The 19,068-nt window shown below is 42.4% G+C and overlaps 1 protein-coding gene across 3 annotated transcripts in view; it reads left to right on the top strand.

Annotated features, from left to right (window-relative positions):
* The window catches only part of SELENOI (selenoprotein I), a 53,602-nt gene that overhangs the window by 17,465 nt on the left and 17,069 nt on the right, over positions 1-19,068 (top strand). For all 3 annotated transcript variants that reach the window (XM_067558468.1, XM_067558469.1, XM_067558470.1), the window contains exons 2-3: positions 13,473-13,541; positions 13,890-13,998. In XM_067558468.1, the coding sequence (XP_067414569.1) occupies positions 13,473-13,541; positions 13,890-13,998 (178 nt within the window). The remainder of the gene's footprint in view (positions 1-13,472; positions 13,542-13,889; positions 13,999-19,068) is intronic.

Below are 19,068 nucleotides of genomic sequence, written 5' to 3' on the forward strand. Positions count from 1 at the left end.
TGCATGACCTGAAAACAGTAGTCAATTAGGAATTATTCTGTATAGAGCTTGTTCTTGGCAGCTGAAATGCTGTTCATTGTCCCGTTGGCATGTGTCACAAGTCAGTGAGTATGGGTTAGAACATTTCACAAAAGGAAAAACACTACATCACTTGGCAAACTGGTTCAACTTCTGCTCAGGTGATTGTGACCTGAGTTAAATACATTTCTCAAAATCCCAAGAGTCATCTTCCTGTGTGAGGTTGGAAGAGTAACTTCTGATGCTGTTTGCACCATAGGTAGCCTCAGATGGGACAAGTTTTTAAAGCAACTTGAGACCAATAATTATGGCTTTTATTTTGCCAGTAATGAATATTTATAGGTGCTGACAAAAAATTTAAATCCACACTGACTTGCTAGTTTAAATGGTTGAATTCTTCATCTTTAAAAACTTAGCACTCCCTCTCTGAAGAAACTTTAAAGTTGTAGGCTACCAATAAAAATATTGACTTTAAAAAGTATGTATTATCTTGAAACTGGCCAAGTCGTCCCAACTTCATTTGGTATGGTATGTGTCTATGCAGTCCAATTTAGATTGCAAGCCCTTCAGGAAGGGACAGTCTTCCTCCATATTGAACTGATCCTGCTGCAGGCATTACTGTATGGTGTAGAATTCAGCCTTAAGATAAATCAATATCAGATACTCTTAAACTGATTTTAAGAATGTCCAACCAAGGGAGTTAGCCAGTTTAAACTGGTTTTAAATTGATTTACTGAAATTAGTACAATGTTTGTGTGTAGACAAGGCCTGAGTATCTCTGTTGTATCAGACAGCTCCTGCTCAGAGGAATGTCCTGATCAGAGATCCTCACTGGTGCATCCAGGAGTGCTGCAGAACTGAGCCAAATAGTAAAAAGCTCTTATCCTAGGGCAGGAGTGGCCAACCAGTCAGAGACTAAGAGCTGCAAAGAACCACATTTACCTTCTCAGTTTCCCCTCGTCTCTTACCCTCCGCCAAAACTTCAGACTGATTGTGAGCCGCGGGTTGGCCACCCCCGTCCTAGGGCTTGGATTCTACTGTGATAGGTACCTTAGAAATTCTGAAATGGATTACCTGCCTTCCCAGCCACCACTGTCCTGTAAGCATCTGCTGTATGTATGGGCAGGAGCTTCTGATTTGCAAACTCAGTAGGCATTTACCCCACTGGTTTGAAAACAGAAAGTGTGCCTAGAGTTGGCCACAACATTTGCACTAACCTGTTGAGAATTGAGAAGTTTTTTTTTTCTTTCTTTTTGAAGGGTATTATCTAACTTAGCAGAGCAAGCAATGGTAAAACAGAAGGTGGACGCCTTCCTAACCACCCATCCTTTGTTCTGTATTGACAGGCTCCGTCTCTGAATGATTCTTCTTGTGTTAGAATCTGGAGTGGTCTCTTTCTCTTTTAGCCTGCGTCCTGTAGCATTTTTGGAAAATCCTACCAACAGTGGGAGTCCTAGCATAGAGAACGGCACAGGTACCTTGTACCAAGGTGTTGTGTAAAATTGCCTTGAGTAGGGTTAGATGACCGTGCTGTGTCTACGCTATCACTGCCACCAGAAGAGCTGCGCTGGGGATAGATATCCCCCCAAAATGCTAGAGTATCAAAGGCCCTATAGTTCTTCTAATATGTTTGGTATGCTACTGGAAGAAAAGTGAAATGGACCAGTGATGGTAAGTTTCACTGTGGTGTGTCCATTGCAAACATCACAAAGGAGTGGCAGGAGACACTAACTGGAATGGGCAGTTTTAATTTGAAAAGCGATTCTGTAAAAAGATCACTGAATTGCATTTTTGTTTTGATGATTTCTAATTTAATGTGATCAGGATACAAATTGATTTTATTTTTCTTTTAAAACTGCTGATCCTGGAAACACAGCCTTGGATCTTGGCTCTTCCTTTTCATGAATGCCTGGAATAAAAGTTGGCCAGGCCAGATTATGTTCTCATTGACACCTTTGCAGTTCCTCTGCCATCGGTGGGTTTGCACAGGGGTCACTGATTGGAACTTAGTCAATTCTGATGCACAAGAAACAGCTAAATTATATTCCTTCTCTTTGCTGTGTTGGGTCTACAGGAGTAAAAACTTCAGTTGCTAACATCAGTCAAGATGATGGAATGTATTCAGGAAGCAAACCTGTTCAATCAAATGTTGAGTTTCAGGGTTCTACTCCACTTTAAAGGTAATAGTTTCCCAATCCATTTTTAGTCCCATGCAGACTTTCAGAAATGTTGTTTCTGTATGTTAGATTACTAGTGACACTATTATAACTCAGAAGTGGGTGACTGTCTGAATTGTGGAACAAGATTGAGCTGGTGCTTTTACCAATCTGGTCAACTGTTCGACAGCAGGGGACTAGTTCAGTGCTTGTAGTCCTCCTGCTATTCCATCCAGTTTCATCTCGGCATGGATTTGTTGTAGTGAGGCCTTCCCGTTGTTTTTTCTTAGCGTGAAAACAGTCTGTACTGTCTGTCAAACTGTCCTTGCTCTAGTATGTGAAATATATATTTCTACACAGGTAGAACTAGGGTCAGCTAGTTTCTGTGACGTTCTATTTCATGCCACTTTTGTGTACAGCAATTATAAGTAAGAGAGGAGTTTTGGTGTAGTTTTAGTGATGCTTCACATTGTGCCAATTCTACAGCACTTTTGCATCACTTACAGCTTTCCTGCTCAGGGGAGGGCTACATTCAATTAAGATGCCTGCAGGATCAGTATGCAGCTCATAGTGTTCAAGCTGTCTGATGTGAACGCTACTTCTGCTGCTCAAAACATACCTCCCCCCCTCTGGCACATGGTAGAAAACAGTAATTGGCCAGTGCCTGTGAGATGCAGCATCTTCTTTGTCAGTCAGGGTGAGTCTTGGTGGATAGTTTGAATGATAAATTAGTGGGTAAGCTATCGTGACCTTTTTTTCCCTGTATTCCTAGCTCTCTCTGCTCCTGCAGTGTTGTAGGGAGAGGGAAGGGAAGAGGTGTTGGGATGTTTTGTTCTGGTTCTGTGTTTTAATGTCAGGTGGTGGTTCATATGCTGAAATTAGCTGCACATGTATGCGCACACATTCTTTCTGTAGGTGATTGGATCATGCGTTTCGGGAGGTAGGTAACATTTGCTTTTTTTCTTTTTCTTTTTTTTATAAGATAACACTCTTATGGCTTCATTAATGTAAATGGTAAATAGTTCTTAATGGGCTGGATGAGCAGTGATTTTTTTTGTGTGGTTATGTTAGTTCCCTTTGTGATCACTATTGTTAATTTTCCTTAAACTGTAGTGAGCACTTCCTTAGCCAAGTATGAGAGCTACTGATACGTGTTATAGGAATTACACAGGTAATTTAAAATATGAATGTCTGCCAAGCCAAGTGAAATATAGATGGTATCTGGTCCCATTCTGAATCACTTTCCAAAAATAAATCTACAGTTTTGAGGTCTCTTCTATAAATCGAGTTGCCCCTTTTAAAATAGTGAAACTTAATTTAATTTAAACTTTAATTTAAACTAATAAATACATGGGTAGACAATAACAAGTACATCTTAAAACAAAATATTACTCTCTGCTTCATTTGCCCTCCGCTTTCTACAACAATTGTGTTTAGGGTTGTCCTCTCACAACAGGAATGTTGATCTCAATTTACTCAGAAAATGCTTTAGCTGAAGTCTATCCACATAGCCTGCTAATGGCTTAATCTTCTTTAAAAGTATTTGGATTCACCATTTAAACTTAAATCTGACTCCTAAAAGTAGTAAATTGATTGTGTACAAATATTAAAACCTAGAACAGTGGTTAGCTTCAAAAAATAAAAAACCTCCCCCTGGGGGATTGTTTTGTTCAATGAGGCTGTGGCTTCCTTCACAAATCTAGTGAAGCCTGGGGAAACACTTCTCTTGTGGCTGTCACATTTTGGCTTTTTAAATATTTTTAGTAAGCCATGTGTCAGTATTGCTTCTGGAAAAACATTCTGCGTCCCTTAATTCCCTTTGTAATTTCCGTTGGATGTGGTATTCATCTCCTGCCTGGAACTATTGTGTAGTACTGCTGTGTGCTGTCAAGTAGCTGCCTCTTGCTGCTTCATAGAAGAGCTGCATTTCAGTAGTGGGTGCAGTGATTGTCCCAATTACAGGAATCTAAAAGGGCCTCTCTAATTTCCATGGTAGTTACTAGCTTCTGTGACTGTTTTCAGTATTAATGTGCATACCTGGTGTGAAAGGTGCTATGTTAAAGCAGAACCTCAGTTACAAACATTTGTACGCTTTGGGTGGGAGTTTGCGTGTGCGTGAACTACTTGCCTCATATTTTAACCACCACTCACTAGTCCTGCCCTTTAAAGATACCGGTGAACCCATTGTCATAACGGGTGCCAGCCATAATCTATAGTGCTATACTTTGAAAGAGCAGGATTTTGAGGAGTGTAATTATTTTTGTTGCATGTTGCTTTTTGCACATGGTCAGGTGGCGTCGGAGGGCCTGCTAACTTCCATCAAGAAGCAGCAGGAGTGAAGTGACTGAATAGCAAGATTTTAAGAAAAGAAGCTGGAATCTGAATCTTTTGGGCCTTAACAATTCTAAGGAAAAAAATGATGCCAGGTTTAAAACCTGCCACTCTGCATTTGCTTCCTGGGGTCTCAGGGGACACTGGAGTCAAGAAAGACGATACTTGAGACAGGCTGGCCAGATTATCTAATTGGATTACTTTTGTCAGTTAAGAATTACGTGCTAAACTGTAAAATGAAACTGTCTACTCTGGGACAGCAAAAGAAACCGGGTTTAAATATACATGCCAAAGAGCACCCTGCATACTGTGTTCCAGATGCACCCTCCCAAGGGCTCTCTTTCACACAAAGTGACCTGCAGCATGGATTTAAGATTGCTTGTAAAAACCATGAATCAAGGCGTCTGCTCACTAGTGGTCCATCCTGACCCTCTGAATGGGGATAGCCCTTAAGTCTGATCCTGGTGGAGATGTAAATTCACCAGAATGATTTTTCTGTCTTTGGAAATGTACTCTCCAAAAAGCAACTTTACACACAGAGCCTGCCCTAGAGGCCTGATGTGAGTAACAATGGCTTGTCTTGAAGAACTCACTTAAATTGTGTGCAGGTTGCTTACCAGGATTATCTGGGTATATCTCACTTAATCAATTCCCTGCCATTGCAGGGGGATAGGGTATTGGTGCACATTAGTCCCTCCTGTTATCTGCCTCTGGCATGCAATAGTTTAGTCTTCTGTGGGCTATAATACTTGGGTCTAATTTTGCTTGCTGGGTTTAGTGTGCAGGTGCTGGGTGGCAGTGGTCTGTGATCTCCAGGCCTTAAACTCTACAACTCTAGGTGGCTTATTACATATGTTAAGGAGGTTGTGCAACATATGCACAAGCTAGCCACTGCATTGATGTAAATTTCCTACAGTGAGGCGAAGAAGGAAGTCCTGTGGCAAAACACAGTCCTGGAATGCAGGAGTTCTGGGTTCTGCTCCCAGCAAACTGACTTACTGTGTGACCCAGAGCAAGTCCACTTTACCATTGCTAGTTTCCCCATCTGTAAAATGGAGATAATAGTTACCCCACCACCAGGGCTTTGAGGTTTCATTAATGCTTGTAAGGCACTTTGGGGATACTTTGGATAAAAGGGTGCAGAGAAATGTATGTCGTTCAAGCTGTCTAGAAAACTTTCCACCTAGGGTGCTTCTCTTTTTGTCCCAAACCATTGAGTTGCTTTCTAATTCCAAGTGGTTATGGGGATAATGAGATTGTTTAAATCTCAATCTCCTCCTCCTCCTCCCGCCCCTTGCCATTAGTTTAAATCTCATTATCTCTTGTACCACTTGGAGTTGTGTGCTTTAAAATTGTAGTAAGCTGATGCTGAAATTCTTAGTGGTTTAAGAAGATGAGACTTAAACCATCAGAGTTCAGGTTTCTGTTGCTGTGGCACAACTTTGCCACTCGGGGAGTTGTTGATTGTTATGGGCTTGATGAAGTAAATATATCAGTTTGTCAAATGCCAGACCAGTGTCCATTACAGAGTGCAGAATAATCTGTTGTGGGGGTATGTAGCAATACCATTAAAGAAAAAAAATAAGAAAACAGGATGCTGAAATCTCACAACAAAGGACTGGTGCCAGCTCTAATTTTTAACGTTCTTTACATTGAAATAATTGCAACAATTAGACAAGGTGGATGGATTTTCTCCCACCCATTTGAGAAGGATTGGTTTCCAGGCTGATGTTACGGCCCTTTCTGCTTCCTCAACTTCTGTTCTGTTAATCCTGGGATTTGCTTTGTCCCTCGCACGAGGTTTATGTAGGGTTGATTTGTGCCCCTTGTCACAAACTAGATTATTTGGGGGGGTGTGTGTTGTTTGGTGTGGCTCACAACTAAGAACGCCAAACTCAGGATAGACTCAGAAAATAGGGCAGACACCCTAAACTGGTAGCATATTCTATCATTAGATTTCACCAGGCCAGTAACAAACGTGTACTCCTGCACCACTATATTAGTTTTACCATGAAGACACAGACCCTTAGGCATCCTAGCCCCTTTTTTTACCATCCAGACAAACTGGACTTTCTGATGAAAGGTTATTAAAACCGAATTCACCACGCATTAGGTTCTTCGAGTTCCAAAAGACTAGTCACTTACCCCATGTCAAAATATACATCAGATCTCACCAAAGACAATGCTGTAGCCAATACTTTTGAAACTAACTAAAGGTTCATTCACTAAAAAAAAGAAATGAGTTATTGAATAGTTAAAGCAGATAAAATACATTGCTGTTGGATCGAATAATAACGGGGATGTTAAATCTGCTGGTTTTCTATGAGTCTCTCTGGGTTGCCCAAAGAGATTGGGGACCTCAGTGCTTTTGTTCAAAATTACCCCTTGTTCGAATTCACCAGCCCAGAAATGGGGTAGGAGAGAGCTGGCCAGGGGCCTTTGTTCTCTCCTTTCCTATCTTGACCCTTCTTCCTGGAGCAATCCTGGCCAATCATGGATCGGGCAGTTTCATGGCTTATGTGCTTGGCCATTCATCCTTCGTTCTAGCTTGCATCTTTGTCTACATGTGCCGTTTGAGGTGTCTTTGGGGACAACCTGCAGATGCCCTTAATTACAACGCCTTTGTTATTTCTAAAAAGCTAACCTGTAGGTGTGTTAGACCTACAACATGTTTGAGTTACAAACAGATGGCAAAATGTTATACTTCCAGACATGTTGAAATACACATTATAACAAGATAATCGTATTCAGCAGTTTGCAATTTGTCCAATGGTACTTCACAAGGCATACTCTGTATAAGATTTATTACAGTTTTGTAACAGTGGTGACCATATTAGCATAGATGTCACCTTCCCTTCTATATAACATCACAGGGTGCACAAGCATGTTATCCAAAACAAGTTTGTCTGGGGCTCACCAGCCTGTAGTGAAAGATTTATTCTTCTGTATTATTCTTAGCTGGCACTTGTAGACTCTGGCATGACTTTACATTAACATATACTCTGACAAATTCTACATCTTTTCATAGGCCTGGTCTACACTGCCAACGGCATCGACGGGAGATACGCAAGCTATGTGCTGAAACTTGCGTATCTCCCGTCGACTTACTAACATTCCCTTATCGCGGGCGTCTCCACTGCACTGCGTCGACAGGAAACGTCCTCCGATTGATGCAGCGTTACTCTTTTCGGGGGGAGGATCGGGGGATTTACTGCGTCGGCTGGAGAGCACTTCCGAGATCAATTGTTCAGGTCTCCACTGCCCACTCAGTCGATCCTGCTGCATCGATTCTTGGAGCCCAATGCAGTGCCCGCTGTGTAGACATACCCGTAGACAGACTAGTGTCAGACTTCTAGTGGGTTGTCTGAGTCTCATCCTTACTCACAGTGTCCTGTATTGTGGCAAGATGGATGTATTATTTCGAAGCCATCTCTGACACTTCGGTGTCTTGTCTCTCTGCCTCAGTTACTTCCAGTGATTCCCTGTCATTGTCTTGTCCTTTATAATCTCCTTTGTGTGTTCCTAGACTTTTCTTTACTTGTGGAATATATTTTAGTCAGGGAGTGAGAATAACATCTTCTCCTGATCAGTAACTTGTGTACTAGTGGTTCGAGACTGTCTTGTTTTGATGTCTATAACTGCCTTCTCTTGATCTTGTTCCCCTCTGTTTCTAAAAAGAAGGATATGGTTCTCGCCTTCATTTGGAAATACAGTAAAAGAGATCATTTTGTGGCTTTTTCCAGAAGGAGAGGATGACTTTTAGAAAGTGACTTTGGCTTTTGTTGTAGTTGCTAAACGTTACTTTCCTTGGAAAGGGGGTAATTACCAGAAGTGCTTGGTGTATCCACTGAGCACTTCACTGGGATGAAACCTTGTGAACTCATTATGTATGCATCATCTAGCCATGACCTTTTTGGCCAGACTTTGTGGAGTTATGGGCTGAACAATGAAATGACAGCCAAGTCACACACTCTTCAGCACTAAATAAATCAGTCTAGGGATTTATATCCTCTGAATTTTTTCTTGGGATAGTACCACAACGTCACCAAAGGTGGAAGGACTTTGGACAGGGTAATCTTTGTACCTTTGTGCTGGATAATAGTTCTGTTATGCGGTAGAGAGCAGATAACTTGCAGCATTCTATAGAACTAGACAGTGTTTGTTTTATTGATTGTAAAGGAAGCGTTTCCAGAGGATTTGAAAATTCCACTGGCCCAAGGGGAGTAGGGTTTTTTTCCTAGAGTACTAGCAACTTCTGCAGTGCCTAAGCTTTAATTAAAGTACACTTGATTACTTGGTCTTCTCATATTCAAATACTGTCCTGCACTCATTAAAGAAGTGAGCATTAGGGGCTTTTCACAGTGCTTGTTTCATTTCTGGAACTGTGCTTTCAATGCCAAAAGCAGTGAGTCTTAGATATCTGGGTTTCAGGAAATTCATGATATCCTTATCTTCAGGTACCTAAAGAGATGTAAAGAATCTCTCTTGCCCGAGGCTGATGGGATAAGGCCAGGCAGAAGTCATGGTGTCTAACCACAGCACAGGTTCTTCTCCATCTTACATCAGACATAATTATTTCCTCTTCATATTTTCTTGCAGCCTCTTAAAACTACTTTCCCTTGTGCCTGGGGTGAGTAGACGGAGTCTTGTTTAGACAGGAGTGGAAAACAATAGTTCTTGTCATGATGCTAGAAGTGGGAGAGTGGATTTTGTGCCTTTGCTTGCATGGGAAATTGTCAGTGCCTGTCACATGAGAATTTCTGCTCTGTTTATAATTTGCTGGTGTTGGCACGCTTGGCTTTTTACAGTGCATTGCAGCAATAATGGCCTAAGGAAATTAGTTAGAGGGCTCAGTTCTTATACAGTGTAGACCCGTCAGGAAATAATTATGAATGTATCCCATATATACAGGCTGTCTTCACATAGGTTTCTTTGTTACATGTCTGGCTGAATACCAATACTGCACAGTATCTATCTTAGTTAACCCAGGCCAAAGGTTTTCAAGAACTACTAGTGTTTTGCGGGTGCCCAATTTGAGGCATCTTTAAGGGGCGTAATTTTCAGAAACTGGGTGCTCAGCACTTTCTGAAAACTTAAGCTCCTTTGTGCATAAAAAATTTCTAGTCAGCTTTGAAAATCGTGTCCTCCTGCCTAGGGAATCATCCTACAGTAAATGGCAGATCTTTTACTTAGGCTTGGTCTACACTTACCCCGGCGATTCGGCGGCAGTCAACGGGAGTTATGCAAACTACGCAGAAAACTTGCACAACTCCAGTCGACTGCTGTGCTTCTCTTCTGCGCACCGTCTTCACTGCACTGTGGATTAATAGCATCGACTTCTGGATCGACTGAGCAGGTCTTCACTGACCACTCAGTCGATTCAGATAAGTCGATCTGATGGCAGTGACTTTGCCGCCGTCCATGTAGACATAGCCTAAGAGGATAGCAGCTATCCAGTGAATTGCTATTTAATTTATAATTTTTATAACCTCTTCACGCTTGTAATGAATCCATTGCCTGGTTGTCTGGAGCTCAGGGTCCTAACTATTGGATGCTGTATGCTATTTTCTCTATGTGTGGCTGTTTCCTCTGTTCTTTAAGTCCCAAACACACAAGCTAGGTCTCGTTCTATTGTTTTGAGACAGATTATAGGTCTGTGGTTTTTTTTGTTTGGGTTTTTTTGGGCAACTGGTACAAATTCTACCAAGAATACCCATATCTTCCCCCGCCCCCCTTTTTTTTGCAGTTTCATATTTCTCTTTGTAGATGCCTGACAGTCCCTAATACAACAACCAGAAGAACTGTTCAGTCTTGTACAAGTCCAATCACTGAAGGAGTAACTTTGTTTTAGAGTGTAAGGCATGTCTGTGGTTTTACCAGATCTAAGGCTGCTCTGTTTAGACTATATACTCTTTTTGAGGAAGAGGCTGTGTCCATATTTTAACTTCCAGCTCCAAGCACCTCATCAGCACTCAAATAGTTATATACTAGTCTACTAAATGCTTAACATCTTGGCCTCCAATCTCTGTAATTACTATGTTAATGTTACTTGTGTTGTAAACTCCTTGGGCAGGACTGTCTTTAAGGGGATGCCTACACTAGAGTTGGAGGTGTGATTTCCAGCTCGGGGAGACCTACCTATGCATTCTCTAATCGAGGTAACACGCTAAAAGTAGCCGTGTACGTGCAGCAGCACACGCAGCAGGAAGGGCTAGCTGCCTAGAGTACAATCCCATCCCAGACAATAGGCATATACTCGGGTGGCTAGCCTCCCCTGCTGTATGGGCTGCCTCACCTACACCGCTCTTCTTAGCACACTAGCGCAATCCAGGCTAGTGCGGCTGTGCCTCCCCTAGCTGGAATTCACACCTCCAGCTTGAGTGTAGACATAACCCAAGTGTCTGTGCACCCCCTAGCACAATGGGGTCCTAGTCTGTGATAGGGGTTCCTAGGGCTCCTGCAATACAAATAATAATTATTTACTTTGCCTGTAGATGAGACGCCGAGAACTTTGACTCATTTCAGCCATAACCTGGGGAGAGCCAGGATTCTGTGTAGTAACTTGAAACTAATATTCATAGAATCATAGGACCGTAGAATTAGAAGGGACTGCCTGGGTCATCTCGTGTAACCCCTGCCAAGATGCAGGATTTGTTGTCTAAACCATCCAAGACAGATGGCTGTCCAGCCTCCTTTTGAAAATCTCCAGTGAAGGAGCTTCCACAACCTTCCAAAGCCGTCTGTTCCAGTGTCCTACTGTTCTTACAGTTAGGAAGTTTTTCCTGAGATTTAATCTAAATCTGCTGTGCTGTAGTTTGAACCTATTGCCTCTTGTCCTGCCCTCTGTGGCAAGAGGGAACATTTTTTCTCCATCTTTCTTATGGCAGCCTTTCTAGGATTTGAAGACCACTATCATGTCTGTCTCTCTATCTCTCTCCCCCCTCCTCCCCGCTGCCCACTCTCCTCTTTTCCAAACTAAACATACCCAGTTCCTTCAGCCTTTGCTCATCTGACTTGCATTCCATCCTTTTGATCATTTCTTTGTTGTTCTCCTCTGGATCTTTTCCAGTTTCTCTACATCCTTTCTATACAGTGTCCAAAACTGGACACAGTACTCCAGCTGAGGCCTAACAGGCTCACTCCACTTGGCACTGATCACCTACCATGACTTGCGGTGCTACGCTTCTGTTTCTGCAACCCAAAATTGCATTTGCTGCTTTTTTTTTTTTTTGCAGCAACGCATTGCTGACTCAAGTTGAGGTTGTGATCCACCATAACTCCAAGATCCTTCTAATCAGTGCTTCTGCCAAGTCAGTTATCCCTCATTCTGCATTTGTACCTGGTGTTTTTCTTCCTGAAGTGTAGCAACTTATTTTTGTATTTATTTGTTGAATTTCATTTTGTTGTCTATAGCCCAATTCTCCAATTTATCAAGATCCCGCTGAATTTTAGCTCTGTCCTCCAAAGTGTTTGGAACCCCCCTAGCTCTGTGTCATCTGCAAATTTGATCAGTATGTTCTCTATTGCTGCACCCAGCTAATTAATAAAGATGTTAAATAACACCAGACCTAGAACAGGTCCCTGTGGAAAATCACTTGAGACCTCCTTCCAGTGTGAGGGCATTCCATCAATAGTTGCTCTTGTTTGTGGTTGTTTAACCCATTATATATACACTTACTGGTTGTTCTACTGAGACCGCATTTCTTAATGGTAGTTCTGCCAAGCCTGTATTTCTCCCAGTTTAGTTATGAGAATGTCATGTGGGACTGTGTCAAAAGCGTTGCTAAAATCCATGTATATTATGTCCATCGCATCCCCCCCTTCAATCCACCAAACCTTGTCAGAGAAGGAAAGCAAGCTAGTTTGGCATGATTTGTTCTTAGTAAATCCATGCTGGCTGCTAGTGATCACCCCTTCAACCTCCAGGTATTTGCAAATTAAATGTTTTATACATTGCTCTAGTAGCTTCCCAGGTACTGAGGTCAGGCTGACTGGTCTGTAGTTCTCGGCTCTTCCTTTTCCCCCTTTCTAAAAATGGTAGTCCTTCCCCAGTCTTCAGGGAACTCACCTGTCATCCATAACTTCCTTATCTCATTACAAGAAGTAATTGTCACTGATCACACATTCTCACCTCCTAATCAATGGTTGTGAATAGGCCTCAACTACTCTAACTGAATGGACTTTCATTTTACCTCTGCATCTGACGACATGAGCTGAGTCTCACGAAAGCTTATGCCTACAAAAATTAAATTTGTTAGTCTTTAAAGTGCTACAGAACTCATGTTGTTTTTGCTGTATACAGACTAACACGGCTACCCTTCTGGAACTTTTCATCCATGAGTTTGCAAATATTAGCAGTGGTTCTGAGATTTCTTCAGCTAATTCCTTCAGCACTCTGGGGTGAATAGCGTCAGGCCCTGCTCATTTGTATTCATTCAAGTTAGTCAGAAGATCTCTGCTGTGTTCTTTACATAGGGATGCAGGTCAGGATTTTCCCTTTGTTGCCTATGATAACTTTGCTAGTCGTCCGGTCATGTTATTTTTCATGTTCTATTCATGCGGCTATTTTGCAAAGGAGTTTTTAGGGGCCAGAGGGTTGAGGCTTTAAGTATAAATTCAATGGTCACACTTTTCCGGAAATATGACAACTTCTGGGTAGGAGTTCCATGGGCATGGAGACTGGGGCTGCAGTGTTCTCAGCAAAGGGGGCAGAGTGAGCTGTGGATTTTCCCATTATCTTTAAAATGTTAATGTTTCCCTGTTTTGTAGGCAAGTAATGCCTAATCCTTCTTGGGTATGAAATACTGTGACTTGTTATCTGACATGCAGCCCTGTGAGGACACCAGAACCAAGGGATACTTGATCCCTTGAAGATAATTCAATATTGTGTCTCATCAGCATGTTTGGCTTTCTGGGAGACCTGCTGGAGCCTTCATCTAACCATTCTTCTCTTCCTTCCCTTCACAGTACAGTGCGGTGGACAGCAATCCGCTCTCTCTCTACGTTATGCACCCGTTCTGGAATACTGTAGTGAAGGTAAGAATTCCTGCTGCTCATGGGACTCTGTGCTCGAGGTGGAAATGCCAATATGCTGTCATAGCACAGTCTCTTAGACAGGACTGCATTTTGGTTGCAATGAACTCTGCTTTGTTAATTTTGGGGCTAATGCAAACGTTCGTCCTTCAAGCAGGACAGTAACCGGGGACATGATTGTGTAACAGTCTAAAATTTTTAGCTGCCGAATGATAAATGTCAAAAGCTGCTATCACGGTCTAACGCCAACAAATCATAACCTCCTCTCTGATGTAGTTAAAAGCCGTGTATAGTGCCTATTGTGTGCACTAATGTGGTTCTTTGTGTGTTTTTTTTGCTGCTTTCCCATAGATTTTCCCTACATGGCTGGCTCCAAATCTGATAACGTTTTCTGGCTTCCTGTTGCTTGTCTTCAACTTCTTCCTCATGGCATACTTTGATCCTGATTTTTATGCTTCTGGTAAGACCGCCTCTTTTTAGTGTAAATTTTATAGCATGTGAGTAATAAGATCTGATACTCATGTCTTCCAATACCATAGTTTTGCAACTTCATGTGCTGACTGATATGGCTTGCTTATCTACGGCTCTGGAGTGTTCTTTGGATTTGAAATATCAATGTGGCAAGTAGAGTCAAGGACAAAAATCGCTGGGTGATACTATACTAAATCTGCCAAAATGTGACTCATTCCTTTCAGCTGCTTTGTGAGGGTGTAACATTTAAAGAAGAAATCCTCCCAGCCCCCCAAACTCCAAAATTTAGAAAAAGGAATTCTTTGTACCTTTAGATTCAAGATGAACTTTTGACAGTCAATTAAAAAAATCCTGCAACCCCAAACAAACCCCATTATGCTCCTTCTAGTCTTGTGGAAGAGCAAATAATACATTTGGGTGCCAATAAATGATGATATGACCTGTCTTGCTGATAAAATACAAATTTTAGGTTACAGGCCTGCATGTCTTTTTGTCCAGTTCATTTATTTTTACAATGCGATGTGTGCACCGATGCTATATAACTGAATAATCATGTTCCTTAAAAAGATAAAATTTGCAACTGGTACCTAGTCTTTGTTGGATTTAGAGTAATATAAATTGGATTAAAATACACCCAAACACTACATGCTACACCTTTTATCTCCTGTTCTGCTGAATGAAGGTTCTGTCATCTCACAGTCTGTTACAGACCTCCTTGTCGTCATGATAAAAGATGGGCAGGCAGACTTTGCATCTGGGCTAGTAAATTTATATGGCAGTTTTGCAAGGTTGTTCTAACATTAAGGGCTGGTCTATACTGAAAATTTACATCGGTATAGCTATATCTCTCAGGAGCATGAAAAATCCACACCCCAGGAGAGATGTAGCTATGCTGACTTAACCCCCAATATAGAAGGTGCCAGGCTGATGGGAGAATTCTTCCTTTGACCTAGCTACTGCTTTTCGGGGGGAGGTGGATTACTACAGCAACAGGAGAACCCCTCCCGTCATAGTAGTGCATGTCTACACTGGAGCACTACAGTGGCACAGCTGCTGCACTCTAAGTGTAGCTATACCTGATGTTTCTTTTGTCTGCATTTGTTCAAGAGAGAATTAAAATGATTTGCTTCCTGGAAGTCTGTGTAGAGCATCCCATAATCTCTAAGGAGGGGGCCTGCCTGTGTCTGTTGGGCATCTCGTGTTGGAATGGCTCCTGCCAAAAATCTGACTAAATGCTTGTTGGCAGAGAAGGCATAGAAAAGAAATAAGGTCCGTAAACAAAAACAAAAAAAGAAATATGGCCCTTTATTACTTGCACTAGCACCTTTGTCCTGTCATAGATCTGGGCATTGGCTCTAAAGCTGAGTAAATGACAAGGCTTAACAAATTGTGTGGTTCTGGGCACTTGTGTAATTTTAATAGTATTCGAAGGCACAGAGCTGAAGGCTATGTGAATCTCCCCTTTGAAGGATGTGCAATCTCCTGTGATGTGTTGTCTTCCTATCATGCAACAGCCTCATTCTGCATTACCCTGCACCTGGCTTAAGTAAGTGTAAAATGCTACCATTTTGATTCGGTGGCAGTGTTATGCATCCACATTGTATTGTATTGTGAATGTACCACATTGTAAATGACTAGACATGTGCAGGGTAAGAGAATTGGACCCTGAATTAATAACGCACGTTACTCTTCTGAGATCTTATTGGGAAGTTCCGTTCGTGTGCCCAGTTACATGCCATTGTATAATCCGTTCTCATGGCAAATCTCCTGTAAAGAACAAAACAGATGTCTCTTATTGATCACAGGAAACGTAATGTTTCTTCAGATTTTGTGTTTTACATGTCAGCTAATCAGGATCTTGCTAAAAAAAAAAACAACCCAATAGCTGTAATGGGCCAATCATCAAAACCCAGCTGGAGATCTGAAAAGCGCCAAGTAAAACCCACTTTGTTCCTTGCAGCAATCTGCAAATTTAAATAGCAAGAATACTTCTCTGTGCTGTAGTAATCATACACTGCACTGGAAAAATTAGAATGAAAAATGAGTAACTTTTAAGCTGCAGGAACAATTCCCTGTATCAACATTTGTCCATTTGCAGGTTCATGTTGGCTTCTTATGAGGGGAAGATCCATTCTGGTGCCCTCCACTTAGGGTAGCTAGTTATAGCAAGCTGCTGACTATCCAAAAGGGCTTGGTGGCACAAAAGGGTGAACTAGCCTTGCATCTTGCAGATGTGTAGTAGGAAAAGCCAGGACAGGTCACAGGCAATCATACCTGTCCCTGACTTTTCCACTAATGGGGACACCAGCTGCTGCTGCGGTCCCACTCTGGTGGGGTCTGCCAAAGAAGCCATGGAAAGTCATGCAATCTGTGACCTCCATGACAAAATCGTATCCTCACTCATGGGATTGAGAAGAGTCCTTACTGGCCCATAGCCATCATTTCGGCTGGGGGGAGAGAGTGAGTGAAGTGGAGGAACAGCGTGCCTTCATGTGCAGGCTGTGGAGATGTTGATGTACAACATACAAGTACGGCCTACCTTCTTTGTTTCTAGATGTATACATTTACAATATGGATAAAGATCAACGTATACATCTAGGAACAATGAATGCAGGCCATTCTCAGAGGATGGGAGACTCTATCCTGGGAAACAGTGACTCTGAAAGAGGTACGGGGGGTCATGGTAGATAATCAGCTGAACATGAGCTCCCAGTGTAATGCGGTGGCCAAAAAATCCTGACATGCATAGAAACATAGAAGATGAGGGCTGGAAGGGACCTCAGGAGGTCACCTAGTCCCACCCTCTGCTCAAAGCAGGACCAACCCTCACTAAATCAACCCAGCCAGGGCTTTGTCAAGCCGGGCCTTAACCTCTATGGATGGAGATTCCACCACCTCCCTAGGTAACCCATTCTAGTGCTTCACCACCCTCCTAGTGAAAAAGATTTTCTTGATATCCAACCTAGACCTCCTCCACTACAACTTGAGACCATTGCTCCTAGTTCTGCCATCTGCCGCCACTGAGAACAGCCTAGCTGCATCCTCCCTGGAACCCCTTTTCAGGTAGTTAAAGGCTGCTATCAAATCCCCTCTCATTCTTCTCTTCTGCAGACTAAACAAGCCCAGTTCCCTCAACCTCTCCTCATAAGTCTTGTGCTCCAGCCCCTAATCATTTTTGTTGCCCTCCACTGGACTCTTTTCAGTTGGTCCACATCCTTCCTGTAGTGGGGGGCCTAAAACTGGACACAATACTCCAAATGTTGCCTCACCAATGCCGAATAGAGGGGAATAATCACTTCCCTCGATCTGCTGGCAATGTTCCTACTAATGTAGCCCAATATGCTATTAGCCTTCTTGACAATAAGGGCACACTGTTGACTCATATCCAGCTTCTTGTCCACACTAACCCCCAGGTCCTTTTCTGCAGAACTGCTGCCTTGCCAGTCAGTCCCTAGTCTGTAGCAGTGCATGGGATTCTTCCGTCTTAAGTGCAGAGCTCTGCATTTGTCCTTGTTGAACTTCATCAGTTTTCTTTTGGCCCAATCCTCCAATTTGTCTCCTTCGGTCTGTATCCTATCCCAGCCATCCAGCGTCTCTACCACTCCCCCCAGCTTAGTGTCATTTGCAAACTTGCTGAGGATGCAACCTACCCCATCTTCCAGATCATTAATGAAGATGGAATCTCTAGTAGGAGCAGAAAAGTTATTGGAGCTTTTTATTTGGCACTAGTGTGACTGCGGCTGAAATACTGTGTCCAGTTCTGGTGTCCACAGTTCTAGAAGGATGTTGATAAATTGAAGAGGGCTCAGAGAAGAGCTGTGAGAATGATTCAAGGATTGAAAAACATGCCTTATAATGATACTCAAGGAGCTCAATCTATTTAGCTTACAAAGAGAAAGTTAAGGGACAACTTGATTACAGTGTACATTAGAACCCACATGGGGAACAAATATTGTTTAATAATGGGCTCCTCAGTCTAGCAGAGAGAGGTTTGGTATGATCCAATTGCTGGAAGTTGAAGCTTGACAAATTCAGATTGGAAACAAGGCCTAAATATTTAACAGGAAGAATAACTAAACATTGGGACAGTTTACCAAGGGCTGTAGTGAATTCTCTCTCAGGCAATTTTAAAATCACTACTGGATGTTTTCCTAAGAGATCTGCTCTCGGAATTATTGTGGGGCAGTTCTCTGGCCTGTTATGCAGGAGGTCAGACTAGATGATCACAGTGGTCCCGTCTGGCCTTGGAATCTATGAATCTGTGCGTCCCCACTGTTTTCACACAGTCCCTTCTCAGAATAGAATCGCGCTTCACAGACGTTTCTGCTCAATTTTGGCATTATCAGTAAGCAAGCAGTTGGGGACTTGTATCTTTGCCCACCTGTGTTTCCATGACAGCAAAGTGTCCTCGCTTTCAATGGTAAGATCATGGTTACATGGCTCATGAGCTTCTCCTCTATCAAGGTTTCTTGTGGCATTGCTCTCTGTGACTGCAACCTGCTACAAAATCAATTAAAAATGAAAGCTCCCCCATGTGGAGACAGAATTTTATCTTACCCCCAACTGTTTCTCACAGCCCAAAGATCTGGAACTCTTGCTATCTCTGCCTTCTGTAAGGGCAAATGTGGAGGGGTGCAGACAGCAGCAAAAGCCATTCTGGCAGTGAACTCTAGGGGCATGGTTGTTCTGTAACTAGTTACTTTAACTTCCATCCCAGGAAATGCAAATCCATCTAGTTACAATCTGGAATTTATCCTTCGCGCTCCTAAAGTCTTCAGTTAAAAAGAACTCGTGAGTAAAAATTTCAAAAATGCCTAAGTTCCATTGAAAATGTTCTTCCATGTTTTAGGGAATGGGGCAGGGAGACAGGTGGTGTATCTGAGTGTTTGAAACTTGAATGCATGCCCAGAACTTTGACAAATTCAGCAAAGTGTGATCTTCAGGATCTACTGGGTACCTTGCAGAAGCATAAGATAATGCTGGTAGGAACTGAGCAGGTGAAAGCTGATTTGATGCATCTCCTTTTGGTAGTACAGCACATTGAGGAGAATTTAAAGGA

This window comes from Emydura macquarii, unplaced genomic scaffold (assembly GCF_026122565.2).
Source record: "Emydura macquarii macquarii isolate MOO-44397 ecotype Brisbane River unplaced genomic scaffold, CSIRO-AGI_Emac_v2 contig_2076, whole genome shotgun sequence".
Lineage (NCBI taxonomy): Eukaryota > Metazoa > Chordata > Testudines > Chelidae > Emydura > Emydura macquarii.